General features: G+C 51.6%; 1 protein-coding gene across 1 annotated transcript; it reads left to right on the top strand.

Moving 5' to 3' along the window:
- On the top strand, positions 1 to 23419 carry LOC146351714 (matrix metalloproteinase-23-like). The gene is made up of 9 exons (XM_084847674.1): positions 1 to 991; positions 2152 to 2282; positions 3205 to 3270; positions 5004 to 5140; positions 9794 to 9961; positions 10620 to 10784; positions 11781 to 11891; positions 19000 to 19126; positions 21908 to 23419. The coding sequence occupies exons 1-9, from the start codon at positions 704 to 706 to the stop codon at positions 22152 to 22154; spliced, it is 1440 nt and encodes a 479-aa protein (XP_084703800.1). The 5' UTR covers positions 1 to 703; the 3' UTR covers positions 22155 to 23419.
- Positions 23420 to 23966: the final 547 nt, after the last annotated feature.

Genomic DNA, 23966 nt, shown 5'->3' with positions numbered 1-23966 from the left:
CGGCGCTCCCCCTCCGCGTGCCGGGCGCCGCTGCTTCCAGGGGCCGCCGCTCTGGGAGGCCGAGTCTGGCCCTGGCGGCAGCCCGTCCGGCAGCGAAGCGCCCGCGCCCCCCTCTTCAGAAGGAGCCAGATCGACGGGGCGAGCAACCCCGGATGGGGGCGCCGGGCCGCGGAGCAAGCTGTCTGGGCGGCTGGCCGCGCGGGGAAGGAGGCCGGGCGGCGGGGCGCGGGCCAGGCGCGGCGCTCGCTCTTCTCCGGAGACCGGCGGAGGAGAAGGCGCGCGTGGCGCTGGGAAGCGGCGGAGCAAACGCACCGGGGGCGGGTGGCAGCGTGCCCCCCGCAGCAGAGCCATCTCGGAGGCGGGGGAGGCCCCGACAGGTCGGCCTCGAGGCGCACGTCGCCGCGCGCCATGCTGCCCCCGCCAGCCGGATGCCCCTGTGGCGCTCGCAAGGCGCCGCCCGCCCGGCGCCCGGATCCGGCCCGGCAGCCGGAGCTCGGAGCGTGCCGCCCCTCGAGGGTCCGCTCCGCGGCCGAGAGCCACCGAGAGAGGAGCCAACGCCGCCGCCGCCGCCAGGGGAGGGCGGCGGGCGCGAGGACTACGGTGCCGCAGCGACGGGGACCCCCGGGCGCGGGGCGGGGCGGGGCCTGGCCGCGCCTGGCGCCGTCCGCGAGGCCCGCCTGCTGCCCCCGCGCGCGCTGGACAGATGGCTCCCATCTGGCGGGGCGGGGGCGGGGGCGGGGGCCGGGCGGCTGCCTTCGCGGCGGGCGCCGCCGACGGAGCGGCAGTGCCGGCGAGCGAGCGCGGGCGGCGGCGGGCAGGAGAGGCCGCTCCTCTGCGCTGGCCGCCGGCCCTCGGGGAAAGGAGCCATCCAGGTGCCGCCGGGACCCTCCTGTGCCCCAGGATGTCCCGGCGGTGCTGCGGGGCGGCGGCGGCGGGCCTCTTCTGCCTGCTGCCGGCGGTTCTCTGGATCCTGCGAAGCGCTGATGTAGAGGTGGGCGAGGCGGCCTTTCGCCTGGGGAACCTGGGCGGCGTTCCTGGGCCGGCCGGCCGGCGGGCGGGCCGGGCCGTGGCTGAGAGCAGCTGAGCGGGCCGTGGGAGTTCCGCTCGCACGCGCGCCCCGATGGTCAGGTGGGAGAAGCCTTCTAGCGCAGGGAGGAGACGGTCCTTCCGGGAAGCGGGGTGTGTAAACCACGCAGTCAGCAGAACGCGGGGAGAGTGCGAACAGAACCGATCAAAGGCAACAAGCTCCCCCTTTTGCGCGCGCGCGCTCGACTGTGTGTGAAGTTTGGTCCCGATCCTGCAAACTTCCAAGGGCTTATTTGCGCTGCCCGCTTTTTGGTGCACCCTCCTCTGGGGTAATCGCGCAGCGTTCTGATGGTGCATCAGGTGCCTCCCGGCTAGGAGAGGCTGTGCGTCACGTTTGGTCCCGATCCTGCGAACCTCCAAGGTGTTATAGTTGCCACCCCGTTTGGTGCACCTGGGACATTTCCCTCCTCTGGGGTAATTGCCAATAGTTCTGACGATACATTGGGTGCTTCCCAACTAGGAGAGGCTGGCATGTGAAGTTTGGTCTTGTTCCTGCAGACTTCCAAGGTTTTATTTGTGCCACCCCCTTTTCGATGTCGCTTCTTGTGGCCCCTCCTGCGATATAATGAATGGGTGAAACGGCGCCACTGTCCAGGCGGGAGGGGTGCAGCAGGACAAGGGACGGGGTGGGGTGGGGTGTCAGGTTAGGCACTGTAGTTTAATAAGTTTCGCACCTTAGCTTATTAGCCCGCTCGTGTGGCGAGGCATCCTGGACTATTAAAAAAAAAAAAGCTACTGTGAGTAGTTCATTAAGCCATCGTGGCTTAAAGTGATGTCCGAACGCAGCCATAACACACACCGGTTTCTCCTCAACCTTCCCTTTTCCCCGACAGCAGAACTAGCCCTAATCTGCCAGGGGTGGAGGGTGGGGGGAGGCAGGGATCCAAAACTGTGGCTGAAGAAGGCCTCAGAGGGCAGACAACCAGAAAGACCAGCCTCTGCGTGCCTTGAGGCTGAGGGGTGTGGAGGGCAGGGAGAGGGGAGTGTGGAACCCGACCTCAGAGTCGGACCTGCTGTTGGAACGCACGCCAGTCTCTTGCCCTGGATGTCCTTGCTCTCTTGTAGGGGGAAGAGGCAGTCCAGTCTGTTCTGGGCCCCTCTGCCGCTTGGCCATCAGACGAAGGCTTGGCCAGGAGGAGGCGCTACGCAGTCAACCCTCTGGGCTACAAATGGGACCATGTGAATCTGACCTATAAGTGAGTGCCTGTATCTTGGGGGGCCGGCCGGGGCGGGGCGGGGGTCTGAGCAGAGGGACGGTTGCAGGTTTGCCAAATACACTGTCGCAGAGCAAGGTGTCCTGGTGTTCTTTCCTAGACGGCTTCTGGAGCCACTGTGTTCTCCACCGCTGACCTTCAGTCTGTCCACCTACGCCTGAGAATGGCAGCCATTACTTTAGAGGGATGGGTGGGCGCTCCCTCGGTGGAGGGCCTCGAGGAGAGGCCGGAGAGCCCTTGGTTGGGAATGTTCTAGCTCTGAATTTCCTGCATGAAGTGAGAGGGGAGGGTTGGACTATATATCCTACAAGACAGGCCCGATTCTCTGAGCCCATTTCCACGTTAATTTGTCTAGGAACCCCTTGCATGCGTGCCATGGACTGTCTGATCGTTGCAGAGGGTTTGGGGGTGGGGAGGTGCCCTCAATTTACATGAGGGTGCTGGCCAGGCCTCTCCACGGGCTCCATGTGAGCAGAGGGGGTGCCTTAGAGCATGCCCGTGTTCCTTGTGGTTGCACAGTACAGAGGAAGAGGCAGTGATGGGTGAGCTGTCTTCCAGGAAAGCTTATCAGCCATTACTGATCAGCTCACTGAAGACATGGCCTTCTCATTGGTGGCCCCATACCTGTGAACCTCCCTCCCGAGATATATTTCATTGCTGCTGGCTTTTAAATCCGCCTTGAAAACCCTTTTGTTTCAAGCTGCTTTTAGTTGATGTGCTGGGATGATGATGATTATACTGCTTTTGACTGTTTAATGGCTTATGTTGCTGCTGGTTTCAAATTGTTTTTCTTAATGGTTTAAATTAGGTTTAATGAAAGTCATGCTGGAGTGTGAACTCTTTTAAACTGCCATTTTAATATCTATTTATTTATTACATTTATATCCTTTTTTCCTCTTGCAAGGATCCCAAAGCAGCTCACATGGTCCTCGTCCTCTCCATTTTATCCCCACAACAACAGCCCTGTGAGGTAGGTTAGGCTGAGAGTCAGTGACTGGCCCAAAGCCCCCTAGTGAGCTTCATGGCCGAGTGGGGACTGGAGCCCGGATCTCCCGAGTCCCAGTCCAACACTCTAACCACTATGCCACACTGGCTCTCCAGCAATACATTATTGCAGTGTTTATGTTTTATTTTTGTATGTAAGTCATCTTGGAGGTCCTTTGTCCTAAGTGGTGGCATTGACATATTCTAAATAATAAAAGAACCCCCAGAGAAGTTACTGGTAGGGATGAACGAAAGTCCCTTACCTGAACCCGAAGCTTGATTCACGGTGGGGGGGAGGTGCCCTGTCCCTCCCCCACAAAATTCTGGCCAGGGGGGAGGCGCCCCGTCCCTCCCACCCGAAAGTCTGGCCGGGGGGGAGGCGCCCCGTCCCTCTTTGCGCGAATCCTCCTGTCCTGCCGGGACGCAAATGGCGGCGGCCGTAGCTGCCGCCATTTGCGTCCCTGCAGTCAGCCGTGATAGGCTACGTAAATGTTTACGTAGCCTATCACGGCTGAGTGAAAAAAACAAAAAACAAACCGCGCGTATGCAAATGGCGGTGCCCGTGGGCGCCGCCATTTGTGTTCTTTATTTTGGCACGTGTAGTCTACGTAAACATTTACGTAGACTACGGCGAAAATAAGGGGAACGCTATTTGCGTTCCCCTTATTTTCGCTGTAGTCTATGTAAATGTTTACGTAGATTACACGTGCCAAAATAAGGAACGCAAATGGCGGTGCCTATGGGCGCCGCCGTTTGCGTATGCACGGTCGGTTTGTTTGTTTTTCACTCAGCCGTGATAGGCTACGTAAACATTTACGTAGCCTATCACGGTGTTTTTTAAAAATCTAGCCGTGATAGGCTACGTAAATCTTCACATAGCCTATCACGTTTTTTTTTTTTTTTACTTGGAAATGGCGGCGGTGGCAGCCAGTCGGAAGACTGGCTGCCGCTGGAGCTGCCGCCGCCACCAGGGACATTCGCACAAGGTAAGTCCCGTCCCGGGGGGGGCGGGGGGCAGACCATTTCTCTACCAATTTCGGGGGCCCGAATGCGCTGGCATTCGGCCTCCCCGAGATTCGTGGAGAAATTCTCTGACATCCCTAGCTACTGGGGACCCCTGGGACCCAGGTTGAAACCCTGTATTCAGGCATTATGCTATACCAGACTTCCCCAAGCTGGTGTCCTCCAGATGTTTAGGTTGACAACGCCTCTCATCCCCGACTATTGGCCATGCTGGCTGAGGATGATGGGAATTGGATTCCGAGCCATCTGGAGGGCACCAGAATGGGGACGCCTGCTCTGCACCTTGAGGTTTTAATTGAGGCTGGCTACTAGGCAAAGGACCTCCAGTTTTACTATTGCCGCATGTGGCGACTAGGGTCCTTTTGGGGTGGATTGTATTTCCCCCTTACAGCCCCCTCTGGTGGAAGTCATTGGTCGTAAGCCTGAAATTCTCCAGTCTCCCAGTGCTGATAGCATTCTTGGCCGCCTCCTTCCGCTGCTGCGGCCTGCGGCGGTGGATATCAGGCAGGTGCAGCATGGAAACTCTGGCCCCCGCAAGCATAGTTGCCCTATGTGGCGCTCGGTGGAGAAACTCCTGCGGTGACTTTTTCTTCTTTTCTTGCTGCCGCCCCCACCTCTGGAGAAGGATCTAGAAGGCGAGGCGGCTCGTGACACTGTGCTCCCTGACTTCCTGCCTGCCCCTGCCTCTGCCTTCAGGATCGTGCTCTTCCCCAGCACCCTCAACAAGGCCGATACGGAGCGAGCCATTGCCAGCGCCTTCCGCATGTGGAGCGACGTTTCGCCCCTCAGCTTCCGGCGCCTGCCCCCTGCCCAGACGGCTGACATCACTATAGGTAGGGGCTTCCTGGAAAGCCGTGGAGGCGGGAGCGGGTGGGAAGGCAGGAAGCTGAGAGAGGGAGAAGAAGGATCGTGCCCGGCGTTCTAAGGGGCTTTCACATGTCGACGAGCGTCACAGACGTTGCCAGTGGCGTTACCCCCGTGTTGCAGGGGTGTGGAACCTCTTTCGGCAAGCTCCGTTTCAGAGAAGCGCTCTGGGGCAGCTTTTGGGGGAGGGCAAAGGCAAAAGGGGGTGTGGCCAAGAATACTAGCATATTTTAGCTTAATCTAATCTAACCTACTATTATTTATGGGCTGCCTTTAAGGGTGGAAACCTCTCAAGAAGACCATATGCTTTAAATCACCGCCAGTAACTAATCCTTAGGAGAGCGATTCTGAACCTTGTAGAATGTGGAAGAAAAGCTGGGGAGCCACCAAATGATAGGTGGCTGCGGGAAGGGGGTGGGTCCCAGGGATGGGGGCGTGGGACGCCCTGGAAGGCCAGGTTGAGCCCCAGGAGGGAGTGAGGTGGCCCCTGAGGCTCTGCAGCTAGGCCCCCTTGCATAGGTGGTGGCCGAGGCTGAGAGAATGCCGTTTGTTCGTGGCCACCTAATTTAAAGGCACAGGTGGGATTTCAACTGGGGACTTTTTGTTTCACAGCTTGGCCTTTTGGCACTATGGCCTGTATGCCAGAGAAGCTCTCTGTGGTTGCCTTGAAGCCATGGGCTGGGCAGCCTCACCAGTTCTGCGTCAGATTTACGGTTGGTTTCCAGATGGGGAGCCATCATGGGCAATGCGAAGCTGTTGTTTTGAGAAGCGGGTTCCACGAGGAGCGCCATTCGCTTGCTTCCAAGCCTTGTTTCTGTGCGCCGAGTAAAGAAATGCAGGCAGAGGGGGTGCCATTTTGATGGCTTTTGTTTCAGATGTGAAAATGGCCTGTAGAGGTCAGGAAGTGGCTGCTGTGATAGCCAGTCCTTGAGGGTGATGGGTGGCTCTCATGTTCTCCTCTGTAGTTCCTTGCTACTGTGTGTGTGTGTTTTATAACTGTCTCTTCCAAACTTATTTGAAGTTCTGGCATGGTCCCAAGAACGGAAGAAGGGCTTCCACTGGCAGATTTATTACATCTGGGTTAGTTGGAGAAAGTTCAAAGCAGCTCAGCAATGAGGAAAACGGCTGTGGAGGGAATTCAAGACACATGGAGAGAGGCAATAGGAATAGGATATATTTAGCATGTCGGGTGTGTAAGGGGGGAGAAAATGTCAGGCGGAGTGGGTGATTTTTTATTAAAATAGAGGGGCTGTATGACAATTCAAAAGTGTCTATTTCTGAAGGGGGAGTTGGCAATTTGGGAGAGGTAGAGATCCAACATCGAAAAAGGGGGACCTTTAATAGCCACATTTTATTTCAGGAACATTGTTGGAGTCAGGTGATTCCGAGTCTCTTTCCCATCTACGTTTGGGGGATTCAGAGCCCTTCTCAGAGCTTTTAGGCTGGATCTAGGCATCTGCATTGTGTCCGGACTTCCCTCTTGCAGTCTCAGGGCATCTCTACACCATCCTAAAATCCTGCATTTAAAACGGGGCTTTCTGCTTCCGTTTTAAATGCAGGATCACGACGACTCCCCCTTTCACCCACTTCCTCCCCCCCTTCTTGCTGTATCTGAGTCTTCCGTTATCTTTCATTGATCTCGCTTCTCGCTGCTTTTACTCTTTTCACGGAGGAAACTCAAGCGAAACACTACGGGGGGGGGGGTAATTTGATAGCTCATTATGTGTGATCTATTTAAAAGCGGAACAAAGGGCATTTCGTGCAGGAGACGCTCATGACCTCATCTAAAGAGCCCACAGACTTCTGTGATTGAGCGATCTCAGTAGCAGGATAGAAGCTCTGTGTGAAGGAGCCCTCAGCTGTCACCAGTATGGAAGCCAGAGACCAGCTTGCCTGACCTGGTCCCCTTCAGAGATGTGTTGGACCACAACTCCCACCATCTGACTCCTGGGGGCCTTAACAAAGAGCTGGGTTTTCTTCCCTTCTTCTAAAGTACAGAGTTTTCTAGGCACTCCCTAAGAGTCTGGTGCACATCCAGAAATGACGGAGCTTGAGTTTAATCAGTGCAATTCTGGGTACATCTGAGATGAGTTAAAAAGAGAATGAACGTAAACCGCCACGTACTAATCATGTCACCAGTTGCAGGACTTATTCCTGGAGACGTTTTTTTTCCAGAGATCTCTGCAGGCAACATTTACAAATTTTAAGTGCCCAGTTACATGGGCACGTACATATTTATTTCTTTATTTCATTAATTTTTATACCGCCCAGTAGCCAAGGCTCCCTGGGCAGTTCACAAAATTAAAACCGCAAAAATACAACATGCAATAGAATATAAAATACAATAGATTAAAACTACAGAATAAAAAATACAACCAGATTAAAACTAGCAGCAGTGCTGATAGTTAAAATGCAATAGCAGATTTAAGACAGCAGAGCTAAAAAAAAACCTGGAATGTTAAAATGCTAAAAATGCTTGGGAACAAGGTCTTCACCTGGGCCGGAAAGAGTACAATGTAGGCGCCAGGTGAACCTCTCTAGGGAGTTTGTTCCATAACTGGGCAGCCGCAGCAGAAAATGCCCTCTTCTTGGTATCCACCTGCCTTACCTCTTTTGGCAGGGGCTCCTGGAAAAGGATCCCTAAAGATGACCATAGGGTCCGGGCATACATAGGCACAGTTGCAGTATGCATATGGAGTCTAATAAGATATTTAGAAATGTTTAGTTTAGAGATGTAAACGAATGTGTTGTGGTGTCCAGTTTCTGCATGTCCCCTGAAGAAGGCCCAGAAATATATGATACAGGGCTGAAACGTGCTGGGCTGCTCCGAGGAATAAAAGTTGTTCTTGCGCTTTTTTTTTTTAAACATCCTGAGACTTTGTCTCTCCTTTTCACCGTGTGATTTTTGCATGTTCTCCGGTGTTGTCTGGCTTTGAAAGCGGCATATAGCCCAGATCCAGGTTAGCCCTCTCAGTGAGAGCCGGGTCTCTTTCTCTGCTTGGTTCCTGGGATTGTCTGCAGCACAGCAGGACATAGATATCCCTTATCCAGTCTTTATTGTGAGCTTGGGGTGGTACATGTCTGCATGTGCGGGAGGCAACAGATGTCAGCCAAGTCAATAAAGAAAGACATCAGAGGACTGGCTGATGCGTGACTGCCCGGGCTGTCCAATTACTCCTTGTGACATTTCTGCCGGGCTTCCGCCTTTACCCCAGCTTCCACCTCTGAAACTGAGAAACGAACCCCTCCGGAAACGCCTGCTTCCCCCTGCATCCATTGCTCCCACTGACACCCAGGCTCCCGCCCCGTTTTCCTCTCTGGTTTCCAGAGAAGCTCAATTGGTTCTCTCAACCCACCACAGGAGAAGTAACAAGGAAATAGATTTAGAGAGCAATCCTGTGTCCCCTAGACAGCGTGTGGTGAGGAGAGGATTTTTTGGTTTCCCAGCTCCGCGCTCAGAGACAGTGCTAAGAGTTCATAGCTGGGAAACTGTGCTCCCTGCCCATGTCCCTCTCGCAGCTGGGGCAGAGAGAACCGCGGCAGCTGCCCCTCCATGCCTGTCTGTGCTTGTAACACGGAGCACAGACAGGGTGAAAAGGGGCTGTCCCGGGGTGGGGGGAGAGGAGACGGCGGAAGCTGTTCTAGACAGCTCCCTGTGCAGTCTCCAGCCCCGTTCCGGCCCCCGCCCCAAAGCCGCGCTTAGACACCCGAAATCAGGCATCTAAGGAAAACTGCTGGGCAGCTGGAGCATGGAAGGAATCCCCTCCTCCCTGCTACAGCCGCCCTGCTTTGGATAAGCGGTCGCCTCCGACTTCAGAGGAAGTTGGAGGCGACCGTCTGTCTCAATAGGATTGCGCCCTAAATGATGGTAGTATAACCATTCAGTCCACACATGGGAATCTGGGTTTAAAAAAAATCAAATGGAGATGCATTGAAAACATGAGAAGTTGTAAGTTGTTGTTATGACTCAGTGCTTCTTCCTAACTTCCCTACCTACTCTGCCTTCCTAAAATCCCGCACACAAACCCGGCTACCTAGCTGCTGCTGCTTCAGTCCCTGAGACCCTGTCTGACTCCTGACCCTTTATATAGCCTCAGAATCCTCACACTCACTCTGGCCACGCCCACTTGTCACTCCCTCCCTGGCATACTATTAACCCTATCTTACCTGGGTCCCACTGAACAGTCCAAACGCAGATGTTGATACCATAGGCGTATGTTGCGACCCTCTTCAGATGTCCTTCGTGATGGATGATGGTAGTAGCGGCAGGCCAATGATATTGGGAGGGCGACACATTCCTCCTCCCTGTTCTCCTCCTTCCATGAACCCACCCGGAGAAGCATTATCAGCGCAAGTCCAAGCAAAATGCTGCCGACTTTGCAGCTTTTCTCTGGGCTTCACAGAGGCTGGTGCACAGAGAGTTGGCTTTGGGCTGCGGGAGAGGCAGGTTCTGTCTCCCATTCGCCCCTGCAGTTCGCCAGGCGGCCCGAGATTCTCTCTCTGTCTAATTAGCCTTACAGAGCTCTTGGCATAAATGAAAGAAGCGTTGCGCACTCTGAATGTGATATACGCCAGTTCCAGCTATAATAAAGCCCTCTGTCTTGTCGGCTGCTGTCGAGCAGGTTTCTACGCATTCAACCACACCGACTGCTGGTTCTCTCCCCTGCATCCTTGCTTTGACGGGCTGAACGGGGAGCTGGCTCACGCGTTCCTCCCCCCCCACGGCGAGATCCACTTCGACAACCATGAGTTTTGGATCCTGGGCCGCTCCCGCTTCAGTTGGAAGCAAGGTACCGTGGACTCGCCAGCGCAGAGCGGTTTTGCTTAGTAGAAGCAAGGGGGCGGATTCAGCAGGGAGGGTGACCTACGGCAAATGGCCGCCAGGATTAGTTTGGCATGAGGACTTGCCGTTAGAAAACGCTAGCGAATGGACCTGGCTTTGCGCGGGTTGAAGTAGCCCTCCCTTTGATACGTGAAGTCTTCAAACAAAGTTATGTAGCTGTCATCACTGGATGTTTCTGCCGGGCTTCCGCCTTTTCCCCAGCTTCCACCTCTGAAACTGAGAAACGAACCCCTCCAGAAATGCCTGCTTCCCCCTGCATCCGTTGCTCCCGCTGACACCCAGGCTCCCGCCCCGTTTTCCTCTCTGGGTTCCAGAGAAGCTCAGTTGGTTCTCTCAACCCACCGCAGGAGAAGTAACAAGGAAATAGATTTAGAGAGCAATCCTGTGTTCCCTAGACAGCGTCTGAGTGAAGCCGTGCCTGCTGGCATGCCTGGGTGCGGCCCCTGCTGGAGAGCACCCCTATAGCCCCCAGAGGGGGGCTGCCCCACAGCAGGGGGAGGGGCAGGCAACAGTGTCTAGCTGGAGGCAGTGCATGGAAGTTGGGGCGGTGGGGATGTTCCCCCCCCTTAAGCCCTTTTGTGGCCGTTGCATTCTCTCTTTGGCAGGTGTCTGGCTGAATGACTTGGTGCAGGTAGCAGCTCACGAGATTGGGCATGCCCTGGGCCTGTGGCATTCCCGGGATGCCCGTGCCCTCATGCACCCCAACGCCACCTACAGTAGGACATGGCGCATTGGCCAGGACGACATCTGGGCCATCCAGCGGCTGTACGGTGAGGAGCCCCCGGCTGGCCTTGCCCAAAGCAGCAAGCGCCAATGCCTCTGGTGTCAGCAGGCATCGGTGCCCAGCTTGGGAGCACGCCCTGCTGTGGATCTATCGTCCTGGGTGGCGGTCATGACCCCTCTCTCCAGGGGTGTGGGTGTATTTAACCAGCAGACGTGCATCCTTGCAGGAGACTGGTGACTGTTTTTGCTGGAGCTAATGGATGGCAGCCTTCTCCAACCTGGTGCCGTCCAGACGATAAGCTGACATTCAGCTGTTTCGTGCGCTCGTCTTGCTCCAGCTCCTCTAACTTATAGCTCAGAGTGGGAAAACTGCAGCCGGAAAAGCACGTGTGGCCATTGGCCTAGTTTCCAAAACCCTCTGCAAGCAATGAGTTCAAATTTTGGGGCAAGAGCGATCTGTCCTTTCCCTGGCAGCCCACTGGCTGGGGAGGAAGAGGGAGAGAGAAGAGGTTAGGAGAGGGAGAGAGAGAGTGCGTGACTGTGTGAAAAGGGCAGCAGAGAGAGAAAGAAAAGGGGTGGTAGTGAGAGAGAATGAAAAGAGAAAGAGAAGAGGGAGTGGCGCACACACACACACAGAAGGGTGCAGCAGAAAGTGAGAGAAAAGGGGGCGGCAGAAAGAGTGAAGAAAAAAGGAATGGCAGAGAGTGGGAGAGAAAGGGCAGCAGAGAGAGAAAGGGGGAGGCAGAGAGAGAAAAGGGTGGCAGAGAGAGTGAAAAAAGAGAAAAGGGGGTGGCATGGAGAGAGGGAAAAGGGGGTGAATCCACCTCATTTTGGCTGTGGCCCCAGCCACCACCAGCATACAGCCTCCATTAGATTAGCTTCCGAGAGAATGTGGCCCTTGACAGAAAAAAAGTGTCCCCCCCCCCCCGCTTCTATAGCTGATCCCGCTCCACTCTTCCCTGGAGTCGGATCTCTATCAGGTGGGGAAGACCCGTGACTGCTTAACACATGCTTGATCCCACTGCTTGGTCCTCAACTTGCAGGCTGCGTGGATGAGAAGAAGCAGTGCCAGTCATGGGCCCAGCAGGGCTTCTGTTCACGCCAGCGTGCCTTCATGAAGAGGCATTGCCCCCGGATCTGCAATGCCTGCTTTGGTGAGAACCTGGAGCTCCTAATGGTTTTTCCCCTACCGCAGGCTCTTGGGATACCGTGAACTCGAAAGCAACCTGCCCCAGTGGCAAGGTGGTTTTTCCCTTATGCAGGGAGGTTTCTTCCGTTATTGTCCACCTATCGGTGAACGCTCTGCTGCTCTGCTGTTCTGTCTGTGTGTTGGTTTTTAGCTTTTGCTGATTTTTGCTACTAAGTGTCTCTTATAAGACTGTTGTTGTCAAATCACCGTGGAGATTCATTGAGTTAAAAGGCAGGGCATAAATATTTGAATAAATAAGTAAATAAAATGACATAGAATGTTTTGGCACATAGGTAACTGTGGATAGTTGAAATCCACTGGCAGTTTAAAACATTGACTAACAGTGCAGTTCTATATGTGTCTACTCAGAATTAAGTCCTATTGAGTTCAATGGAGCTTACTCCCAGGTAACTGGGTGTAGGATTGCCATCTAACAGTGCAATGTTATGTGGTCTATGCAGAAGTAAATCCCATTTTGCTCAGTGGGGTTCACTTCTGAGTAGACATCTATAGGTTTGCACTGTTAAACAAGCTTCTCATAGGAATCAGTTCGGTTACAAAAACACTTTAGTCAGTTTAGGATTGCAGCCGTAACCTGGCTTTCAAAAAACAAAACCTCAAACGGTCTTTGTCTAATGTTGGCCTCTCACATACATAAATACTTCAGTTACCCAGTTTCTAGGAGTCCATTTCCAAAGCTGGATCCAAACAAGTGGGGGTGGGGCAGGGCAGCCCCTCTCAGCCTCCAGTACCCATCAGAACATGTTTCAGAGAGCAAAAGGGCTGAGAAACAGGCCATGGTACAGGGCTGGGCAATTTGTGGTGTACAACTCCCATCATACACACACACATACATAAATGCATACCCATCCCTCCCTTCTACTGACTGCAAGGACACAGAAAAATCCCAGTATTTTTCAGGATTCCTCCCAAATCCCTTGAAATCCCCTTTCTCTCTCCCTTTCTCACATACATGCAGTCCCCATCCATTCAGACATACAAGCACACGACTCTCCAACTGCCCCCCCATTGCTCCCACCTGCCCCCAAGGCATGGGCCTGCTGCTCTCCCCCCCCCAGCTGGCTGCCCTTCCTAGCCCCCCTCCCACATCCCCACTGCTCCCCCTAGCCCCCCCCCCCCGCTTATCAGACAGAAGTGTCGTTCAGTCGTGTCTGACTCTTCGTGACCCCATGGACCATAGCACGCCAGGCCTTCCTGTCCTCTGCTCTCTCCCGGAGTGTGCTCAAGTTCATATTCATTGCATCGGTGATGCTATCTAGCCATCTCATCCTCTGCCGTCCCCTTCTCCTTTTGCCTTCAATCTTTCCCAGCATCAGGGTCTTTTCCAGGGAGTTTTCTCTTCGCATTAGGTGGCCAAAATATTGGAGCTTCAGCTTCAGTATCTGTCCTTCCAATGAGCACTCAGGGTTGATTTCCTTTAGGGTGGACTGATTTGACCTCCTTGCAGTCCAGGGGACTCTTAAGAGTCTTCTCCAGCACCACAGTTCGAAGGCATCAATTCTTCAGTGCTCAGCCTTCCTTATAGTCCAGCTCTCACAGCCAGGCATTACTACTGGGAAAACCATAGCTTTGATTAGATGGACCTTTGTCGGCAAGGTGATGTTTCTGCTTCTTACTATGCTGTCTAGGTTTGCCATAGGTTTCCTCCCAAGGAGCAAGTGTCTTTTAATTTCATGGCTACAGTCACCGTCTGTGGTGATCTTGGAGCCCAAGAAAATAAAATCGTCACTGCTTCCATTTCTTCCCCTTCTATATGGCAGGAAGTGATGGGGCCAGATGACATGATCTTAGTTTTTTTTAATGCTGAGTTTCAAACCAGCTTTTGCACTCTCCACTTTCACCCTCAACAAGAGGCTCTTTAGATCCTCTTCGCTTTCTGCCATTAGGGTGGTATCGTCTGCGTATCTGAGGTTGTTGATAATTCTCCTGGCAATCTTAATTCCGACTTGTGATTCATCCAACCCGGCGTTTCTCATGATGTACTCTGCGTATAAATTAAGTAAGCAGGGTGACAATATGCAGCCTTGTCGTACTCCTTTCCCAATTTTGAACCAATCGGTTGTTCCATGTCCGGTTCTTACTGTTGCTTCTTGACCCTCATACAGGTTTCTCAGGAGACAGGTAAGGTGGTCTGGTACTCCCATCTCTTGAAGAATTTGCCAGAGTTTGTTGTGATCAACACAATCAAAGGCTTTAGCGTAGTCAATGAAGCAGAAATAGACGTTTTTCTGGAATTCTCTTGCTTTCTCCATAGAGATCAAATCGCGAATGTTGGCGATTTGATCTCTAGTTCCTCTGCCTCTTCGAAACCCAGCTTGTACTTCTGGTAGTTCTTGGTTCACATACTGCTGAAGCCTAGCTTGTAGGATTTTGAGCATCACCTTGCTGGCATGTGAAATGAGCGCAATTGTACGGTAGTTTGGACACTCTTTGGCATTGCCCTTCTTTGGAATTGGAATGTAAACTGACCTTTTCCAGTCTTGTGGCCATGGTTGACTGTTCCAAATGTGTTGGCATATTGAGTGCAGCACTTTAACAGCATCATCTTTTAGGATTTTAAATAGCTCAGCTGGAATACTGTCATCTCCACTGGCTTTGTTGTTAGTAATGCTTCCTAAGGCCCACTTGACTTCGCTCTCTAGGATGTCTGGCTCAAGTTCAGTGACCGCACTATCATGGCTATCAGGGACATTCAGATCTTTCCTGTATAGTTCTTCTGTGTATTCTGTCCACCTCTTCTTAATCTCATCTGCTTCTGTTAGGCCCCTGCCTTCTTTGTCCTTTATCATGCCCGTCTTTGCACAAAACGTTCCCTTGAGATCTCCGATTTTCTTGAAAACATCTCTTCTAGTCTTTCCCATTCTACTGTTTTCCTCGATTTCTTTGCATTGTTCATTTAAGAAGGCCTTCTTGTGTCTCCTTGCTATTCTCTGGAACTCTGCATTCAGTTAGATATATCTTCCCCTTTCTCCCTTGCTTTTCGCTTCCCTTCTTTCCTCAGCTACTTGTAAAACCTCATCAGACAGCCACTTTGCTTTCTTGCATTTCTTTTTGTTTGGGATGGATTGAGTAGCTGCCTCCTGAATAGTGTTGCGGATCTCCGTCCATAGTTCCTCAGGCACTATGTCTATCAGGTCTAATCCCTGAAATCTATTCCTCACCTCCACTGTATATTCATAAGGGATATGATTTAGGTCATATCTGAATGGTTTAGTGGTTTTCCCTACGTTCTTCAGTTTAAGCCAAAGTTTTGCAATAAGAAGCTCATGATCTGAGCCACAGTCAACTCCAGGTCTTGTTTTTACTGACTGTATAGAGCTTCTCCATCTTTGGCTGCAAAGGACATCATCAATCTCATTTCGATATTGACCATATGGTGATGTCCATGTGTAGAGTCGCCTCTTGTGCTGCTGGAAAAGAGTGTTTGCTATGATCAGCGTGTTCTCTTGGCAAAACTCTATTAGCCTTTGTCCTGCTTCATTTTGTATACCAAGGCCATGCTTGCCTGTTATTCCGGTGATTTCTTGACTTCCTACTTTAGCATTCCAATCCCCTATGATGAAGAGGACATCTTTTTTTGGTGTTAGTTCTAGAGGGTGTTGTAGGTCTCCATAGATCCGATCAACCTCAGCTTCTTCGGCCTCAGTGGTTGGGGCATAGACTTGAATTACTGTGATGTTGAATGGTTTGCCTTGGATTCGTACTGAGATCATTCTATTGTTTTTGAGATTGTACCCCAGTACTGCTTTTCCCACCGTTTTATTGACTACGAGTGCTACTCCATTTCTTCTAAGGGATCCTTGCCCACAGTAGTAGATACAATGGTCACCTGAATTAAATTCGCCTATGCTTGTCCATTTGAGTTTGCTGATTCCCAAGATGTCGATGTTCAATCTTGCCATCTCATGTTTGACCACCTCCAGCTTACCTTGATTCATTGTTCTTACATTCCAGGTTCCTAAACAATATTGTCCTTTACAGCATCGGATTTTCTTTTCACCACCAGACACATCCACAGCTGAGTGTCCTTTCAGCTTTGGCCCAGCCGCTTCACTCTTTCTGGCTCTACTTGGAAATTCCCTCTGCCCTTCCCCAGTAATATATTGGACACCTTCCGACCTGAGGGGCTCATCTTCCGGCGTCTTCTCTTTTAGCCTTGTGATACGTTCCATGTGGTTTTCTTGGCAAGAATACTGGAGTGGGTTGCCATTTCCTTCTCCAGTGGACCACATTTTGTCAGAACTGTCCGCCATGACATGTCCGTCTTGGGTGGCCCTGCACGGCATAGCTTATGGCTTCACTGAGTTACGCAAGCCCCTTCGCCACAACGAGGCAGTGATCCATGAAGGGGAGACAGAAGTGACAGGAGTCTTTTTGTTCCTCTCCCCTCTCCCTTCGTTTTCTTGCCACTGTTTCGAGGAACGCATCACCCTGCCAAAGCATCACCCTGCCATGGCCCTCCATCTTCATTTCCTAAGAATGTCTCTGAGCCCCAGAGGCATTCATGGCAAAGGAAGATGAAGGCGGCTGGAAGTCTTCACGTTGCTTCGAAATGATCCCAGCATCTGACAAGAACATGTGGCTTGTTTTTGTGATTTTTAAATTAAAAGTTGGTTTCTGGGTACCACATTGCCCGCCCCCAGGCTACAATATCAGGGATGCAATATATAAAATCGACAGCAGTCAAATGATGACACTCTGTCCGCCCTCCCTAATCCCCAACTCACTATATCTGACTTCAAGAATGTGGGAAAGATAAAAGATGCCACATCTCTGGGGAGAGAGCTCCAAGTCACCAGTATCATGGAGAAAACCGCCTCCCCTGGCTGGGCACCTGATCTCTGATTGCGGAAACTCTTGCAGCAAGGGCAGCTTGATGAACGAAGCATCCGGGGAGGCTGATAGGGGAGAAGCCAGCCCTTCTACTCTCCTGGGCTGTGTTTCCAGCAGAGACTTACTCCAAACTGGCTGCGCGGTGAGGTCTCTGTGTTTCCATGATGCCTTGGCCATTCAGCACCAGCCCTGCATTTTATTGCGGAAAACCGCTTCTGCTGAGACTGGTCATAGTCCAACTTTTCCTGCTTACTTTGGCCCCATTACTGACCTGTTTCCACAACCGCACTGGGTTCGGTGTCATAGTCCTGCCCATGGGGCGTGTAGCCCGGCCCTTGTGGGTGTGTCGCGCACCTACCCATGACCTCACGGGAAACAGCATGTGAAGGAGAGGGGGAGAGGATCCTGGAGGGAGCAAGTCAGGCAGCGATGGAGAGATGCACACAGACGCACCCCTGGCATACAAGTGCAGCATCCGCCCACGCTGGGTATCGCTGTGAAGTTCCCAGTCAAGGTGGTGGCAGGGAAATCAGGAGAGCTGCAAAGACAGCTTCACGGAGAGTCGTTAAGGCGCCAAGTCGTTAAGGCGTGTCCAGGTTTAGGGGAAGAAAGGGTTTGAAAAGGGAGGGGGATGCTGCACACCCAACTTTGCTTTTAGGCTCCTCTTCATTAAAGTGAAAGTGTGCTTTAAAACTCGCTTTAAAGGAAAAAACAAAAGGGCTGGAGCAGAGGAGGAAGGCAGAGGTGAAGAGATGCACAACTAGTATATCATCCGCTGGCTCTTTTCACCATTTCCTCCAGGTGTATTTATTTCCCCTTTAGCGCTTTGTTGCGCTTTGTGTGGGTGTGTGCCGGGGTGTTACTTCTGAGTAAACTCATTGGCTGCAAGGCTTTCCTTTCCTGGGAGTAAATGCCATTGAAGTCAGTGTGGCTTGCTTCTGAGTAGGCGTGCATAGGAGTGCATTGTAAGTCTATAGACTGTAGCAGTCTTAAGGTCTCCTATCCCCTTCAGTGCATTTACTTGGAACCTCCCCTTCCCACTGACTTCACTGACTGCTTCTTCTCCCTTTTGCTCACCAGTTTGATGGGCTTTTTTCCTCCCAGGGTGGATGGGGAGTCTCCCTTCTCAGCCACGCAGGAGAAAGGTTTGACAGTTAGGATTTCAGTGGGTATTAAAAGTGCCTTTGATTGGGAAGCCAGCCAGCTGCTACTGCTTCTTCTAGTCCACTTTACAGGGTTGTTGGGAAGCCAGAATAAGGGAGTAGAGCAACAACAGCACCGGGCGGGGGGGAGCAAACCAGGTCTAACGAAGAAGGTGTCTCCATGAAGTGGTCGCTGGGGGGGCGGGGGGTGCTAGGGCTGGGGATGCTGCACACATGAGTTTGCTTAAAGGAAAAAACAAAAGAGCTCAGAAGGCAGGGAGGAGACTGGCTAGAACGAGAAACTCAGCTGGGGCAGAAGGGGGTGAGGGAGGGCAAGAGGAGGAGGCAAGAACACGGATGAGGTAATCAAACCCAGCCCAGACTCCACTCAGACTCCACCCAGCCATGAAGAAAATAATTTGATTAGAACTCAGTGGAAACAGCACAGAGCCCCCGTCTACAGCGATGATAAGGTGGGTCTTTAAGGGCTGTGGAAACAGGAAAAGGAGGAGATGCGGTTGGGGAAACATCACAACAAAGGTGCAAACGAAGTGAAGCTGATAGCGTGGAAACATGCCCCGGATCTGAGACCGTTGTGGCTCTGGAGGCCGACATCAGCCCTTTGGATGCTTCCCAGAAGCAAACCAGCAGGCAGCCAGTGCAGATCTTTAAGCGCTGCACTCGGAACGGCATGTCCCAGGTAATAACATGGCTGGCAAATTTTGAGCTTGTTGTCGTTTTCGGCCATTTTTCAAAGACGATCCTGCATACAGCTGTTCCCCTGAAAAATGTAGGCCTCTGTAACATTGCTAATAGACCCCTTCATTGCCCAGTCACTTTGTTCAATCTCCCTCACAGCATAGCAGAGGTATTTTTATGGTACAGGAGAAGACGTGAATCTTTCTGGGATGTGGGGAGCGCTCCTGAAAAATCTCTCCAGAACTGGTTGGGTTTTTTGCCACCCTGAAGCAGGAAGTTTGCCCCCGAACTCTGCTTTAAGCGTCATTCGGCGGCAGCTCTTGTGCAGTTGTACCTGCTGCCCTCAGTGTAGTAGGTTTGCATGCCCCTTTCTTGCAGAGCGCGTTGCCTCCTCCTCCTCGCCACCCGCCCGCCCTTCTCAGGTGCACACCAGATATATCTCCAAGGGCAGAGCCATCACCTTCCGCTGTGGGTTCAACTTTTCCAGGTCACTCTTGCAAGTCAGGTGAGAATCCTTCACTCAGGTAAGACAATGGTGGTGTAGCATTCTCAAGCAGACCATTTTTGTCTCCTGACCAGAGTATGATGTGTGTTTCTTTAGGAGCTCCAAGGTAAGGAGCATCCCTGTAATTTCTCCCCCCCCCCCGCCCCCCAAGTGCTGCGGCAGTCCAACCACCCCATTCATCCAGCAGCTCTTTACAGCAGATGGGAGCGGACGGTGGCCAGAACGCTGGGATGGCCGACGTCAACAGGGAAAGGGAAGGGGAATATGGGAATGCGATTTAGGAGAGCCAGGGGAAGAGAATTGTGGTAGCCATTAGAATGCGGGTGGACAACTTACGGCCCTCCAGAAGTGTTGGCCTACATCTCCCATCAGCTCTAGCCAGCACAGCTCTGGCTAGGGCTGATGTCAGCCTAGCCAGCCTAGCCAGCACTGATCCCAACGGGGAGGGATCGTGGGAGTTGTAGGCTAAAACAACTGGAGGGTCACAAGTTGACCATCCTTGCATTGGAAGGAACAGAAAATATGCAGAGTGTGGAAGCCCACTTGGGATTGCTGGAAATGCTGCCCAAAGCTCTGTTTGGTTCCAGCCTCCAGCACATTGTTGTTATATCAACAGTAACCTGAAAAAGCCAGGTTGTGTTTAGCATAACCTCTGTCCTTTCATTCATTCATTCTCTCATATAGATAGATGGATGGATGGATGGATGGATGGATGGATGGATAGATGGATAGATAGATAGATAGATAGATAGATAGATGTATATAAAATGCTCCAGGCATGTGCAGACTGCCTCCCTTCAGCATGTGCAACCCCACAGTCTGTCCCCACAGACTTAGAAATCAAAGAGCAGGATTCCTTTCCAAAGGACATACAGGCCTGAGTCCGGATTTCTTGACCACCTTCAGAGGGTGCTTCGCCCTGCCTCATGCACAGAATTTTACGGGGCCAAGATGCCATCTTCTTCCACTTGCAGTCCTCCTGTGTTTTCCCGCCGCTTCTTCCATCTCTTTTTTTGCCACAAAAAATCCATCAAGGAAAAGAAGGTGTACTTGCTGCACTGTGCCTTCTTGATCTCCATCTGGAAGCACCCCTGGGAGCATGCCCAAAGTATGTTCTGAGAACTGGAAGCTTACCATGGTAGTTCTCCCACACCACTACCAAACCGTATACTGGGATTCGATAGCTGCCTGCCAGGGAGCAACATCCTTCAAGGCCACAACATGTGGATAAGTGCCTGATGCAACCTTCCCTGACCTCGTGTCCTCTAGTTGTGCTGGACTACAACTCCCATCATTCACAGGCTAAGGATGAGGGGAGCTGTATTCCAACACATCAGGAGAGTGTTAGGTTGAGGAAGGCATACGACAACTTTCCCCAACCTGGTGCCCTCCAGATATCTTGGACTTCAGATCCCATCATTCCCAGCCAGCATGGCCAATGGTCAGGAATGCTGGGAGTTGTAGTCCAAAACATCAGGAGGGCATCAGGTTGGAAAAGGCTAGAGTATGCCATAGACTAAGGGCATCTCTACACTACAGACTTAACCTGCCACTTTACTAAGGTGTCTGTTTCCAGATTCTTTGCAGGATTAAGACTGGCTCCTTTACATGGGTTTTTTCTGAGGGTTTTCTTTCTCTTCCTTTCCTTATGTTCCTTTACACAAGCACTAGGGGGCACTGTGGTATAGCGGAATTGTGCAGTTAGGCTAGGCTTTATCCCACCATTCACAATTAATACCAGACTTTCCTTGTTAGAAAAAACTCACTAAAATGGTTGCAAAGCACAGGAGAAGCCCTGGAGGATAACAACATCATAGAATCATAGGGTTGGAAGGGGCCTATAAGACCATCGAGTCCTACCCCCTGCTCACTGCAGGAATCCAAGTCAGAGCATCCCTGACAAGTGGCTGTCTAGCTTCATCTTGAATGCTTCCAGTGTGGGAGAGCCCACCACCTCCCTAGGGAATTGGTTCCATTGTTGTATTGCATTAACAGTCAGGAAGTTTTTCCTGATGTTCAGCCTGAATTTGGCTTCCTATAACTTGAGCCCATTATTCCGTGTCCTGCACTCTGAGATGATCAAGAAGAGATCCTGGCCTTCCTCTCTGTGACAACCTTTCAAGTACTTGAAGAGAGCTGTCATATCTCCCCTCAGTCTTCTCTTCTCAAGGCTAAACATGCCCAGTTCTTTCAGTCTCTCTTCATAGGGCTTTGTTTCCAGTCCCCTGATCATCTTTGTTGCCCTCCTCTGAACCCTCTCCAGCTTGTCTGCATCCTTCTTAAAGTGTGGTGCCCAGAACTGGGCACAGGACTCCAGATGAGGCCTCACCAGTGCTGAGTGGAGGGGAACTAGTGCTTCATGTGATTTGGAAGCGATGCTTCTATTAATGCAGCCCAAAAGAGCATTTGCCTTTTTTGCAGCCACATCACATTGTTGGCTCATATTCAGCTTGTGATCTACAAGAATTCCAAGATCTTTCTCACCTGTACAGGACCTGCAAACTACCGTAAGTGAGGAATCATGAGCGCAAAATAAATGCCTCATGTAGAAAGGCTCTAATCTTCATATTAAAGAAAAGTAGGTGCCATGTGGCTGATAGCTGGCAGAATGCTTGTGGGAGGATATGTCCAAATTTCTCCTGACTGTGGACGTGAGGTGGGGAAATGCAGAGGAGATGGATGCTGCTTTGGAGGTGGCGTGGCTTTGAGGGGCCAGTGCCAGCAATGTCAAACTGTGTTGTCTCCTCCCTCCCTCTGACCCTGCCCTCTCTTCCCTTGCAGCTGGTACAAAGACGGGGTGCCGCTCTCCCACTCACTTCAAGGCTTTGAGCTGCTTCCCAGCCAGGACCTGCGTGTTGTTGCCACCGAGTTCAGCGAAGGGCGGTACACCTGCTTGATCCGTCGGGGCAGCAGGACTCTCCGGGTTAATTCCTGGCAGATAAAGCTCAAGGCCGAAAGGCCGTTGCACCCCATGCTGGGGCGACAAGAAGACACACGAAGGAGAGCACGAACCAAAGCTACGTCATAGGACGGGGTGGGCAGAAGGTAGATGAGGATCTACTGGTGGATCTCTGGGCAGCTTGCAGTAGATGAGCAATGGTTCTTGACTCCCAGTGGTTTAGGAAAGGCGACAACTAATATGCTCCCCACCTCAAAAACATTAGGCTGCTGGAAAAAAACACACTTTGGTGAAATCCAAGAGGACCTGTGTGAAGACCTGTGAGCTTGAATGCCTGGGCTGAGCCTGTGCCTAGAGGCTCCCTGACCCTTAATTCTTAATGTAGGCCTGCTTGCCCAAGATGGTATTTTGCTCCTGGCTTTGGTTGGTGGACCACAGAGTTCAGCCAAATACAAAGTAGATCTTGCAAGCCTCAAATCTGCCCACTCCTGTTGCAGGGGTTGCATTTAGAGTGACAGCCGGCACGTCGCTGCGCACTAACTGGACATGTAAGCTGTTCAGCCACACTTGCGTTCTGTTGTCAGAAATTTTGATTTGGGAGGGCCTGTGCAGCGCCAACATGCCCACATTTTGATGCAATGGTTGGATTCTGTCCTGTTTGTCTTTTGAACATGCCTGGTCCTCACACAGTCCCACATAGGGCCTATACGGGCTTATTGCCCACCTAACCTCAAATACACTTAGCTTCGACTTTGGGCTTTGCCCAGCCTCATCCAGAGGGACATCAGCTTCTCTCCTCTTGGGCTCCTGCCAAGAGGTTCCAGGAATGGACAAAAAATGGATGATTTTCTCTTGTTGATCTATCCCTCTGTAGGAGAAAGAACTTAAGGATAATAAATCTAATTAAGTAGACCACCTATTTACTTGACAGGCTCCTCCTTCCTCTCTATATCTGGGTTCAGAGAGATGTGATTTTCCTGATGCTGAGAGGGACACAGCCCTTCACAGAAAACACAGTTACTTTATAAGCAGATGCCCATAAACAGTATTTAAGACATTTATTAAAAGGAAGGAAATGTGTAAGACAATTATAAAAAGAAATTGATACCATGGTATTTGTTGACAAGGGTTAAAACAGGAAAAGAGATCAAGACAAAGAATAGTGCATACATTACCAACACAGCTTTCTGCTAGCAGAGGTCACCCCCTGCCGGGAGTGACCCCACCTAGTATCTTCCTTTTTATAGTTTTACACTTGAACATGATATGTGATGTGATTGCTTACTGCACTCTGGTTGGCCACTGCCCTCTTTTAATCCTGCCTCTTCGTATTTATTAATATTTGATGATATTTTGTTTTTACTTCTTCACTTCTAAAGAAATTTCTCAACTTGTTCTCTGTGGTTTTGACCTGTCTGGGGCATGAACTTTCTCGTCATGTTCTCTTTTTCCTAGGAAAGCTTCCTGCCAGTAATAGGTCAGAAGCAAACTTTGGTTCAGACAGCCATTTTAGGTAGGCCTCTTTGATATGCCTGATACGACCATTGCCTTAACATTGCCTGTACATCCCTCCAGAACATCCAGAAAAAGTGAAAACTTTCTGTGGCCCCTTTTCCCTATAAACAGGTGTTTCATGGGGCAAACTCCTAAAAGTCCTTTATGGTTCAGAGAACAGTTTGGGAGGCTTGTGAGCCAGTTCTAAGTCACCTGGCCCTGTAAGACGGCCTGGAAACCATAAATAAGCTGCTCTGAACTCCTTGGGAGGAGGTACCAGGGTAATAAATGAGAGTGGAAGGCCAGCCCAGGAGAATCCTTTTCATAGCTGTGCTCTGGAGTGTGTTGGTACTTTAATAATGGTTAATGGTGAAAGCAGTTTTGTTCAAACGATGGAGGAAGAAAACATCTTTCCTGGGGCCCATCTACACCCGGCTTTTACTCTGG

This window comes from Heloderma suspectum, chromosome 3 (genome assembly GCF_057233095.1).
Source record: "Heloderma suspectum isolate Gila_16-S chromosome 3, 16-S_ref, whole genome shotgun sequence".
NCBI lineage: Eukaryota > Metazoa > Chordata > Lepidosauria > Squamata > Helodermatidae > Heloderma > Heloderma suspectum.
This window is presented reverse-complemented; position numbering and strand designations above follow the sequence as displayed.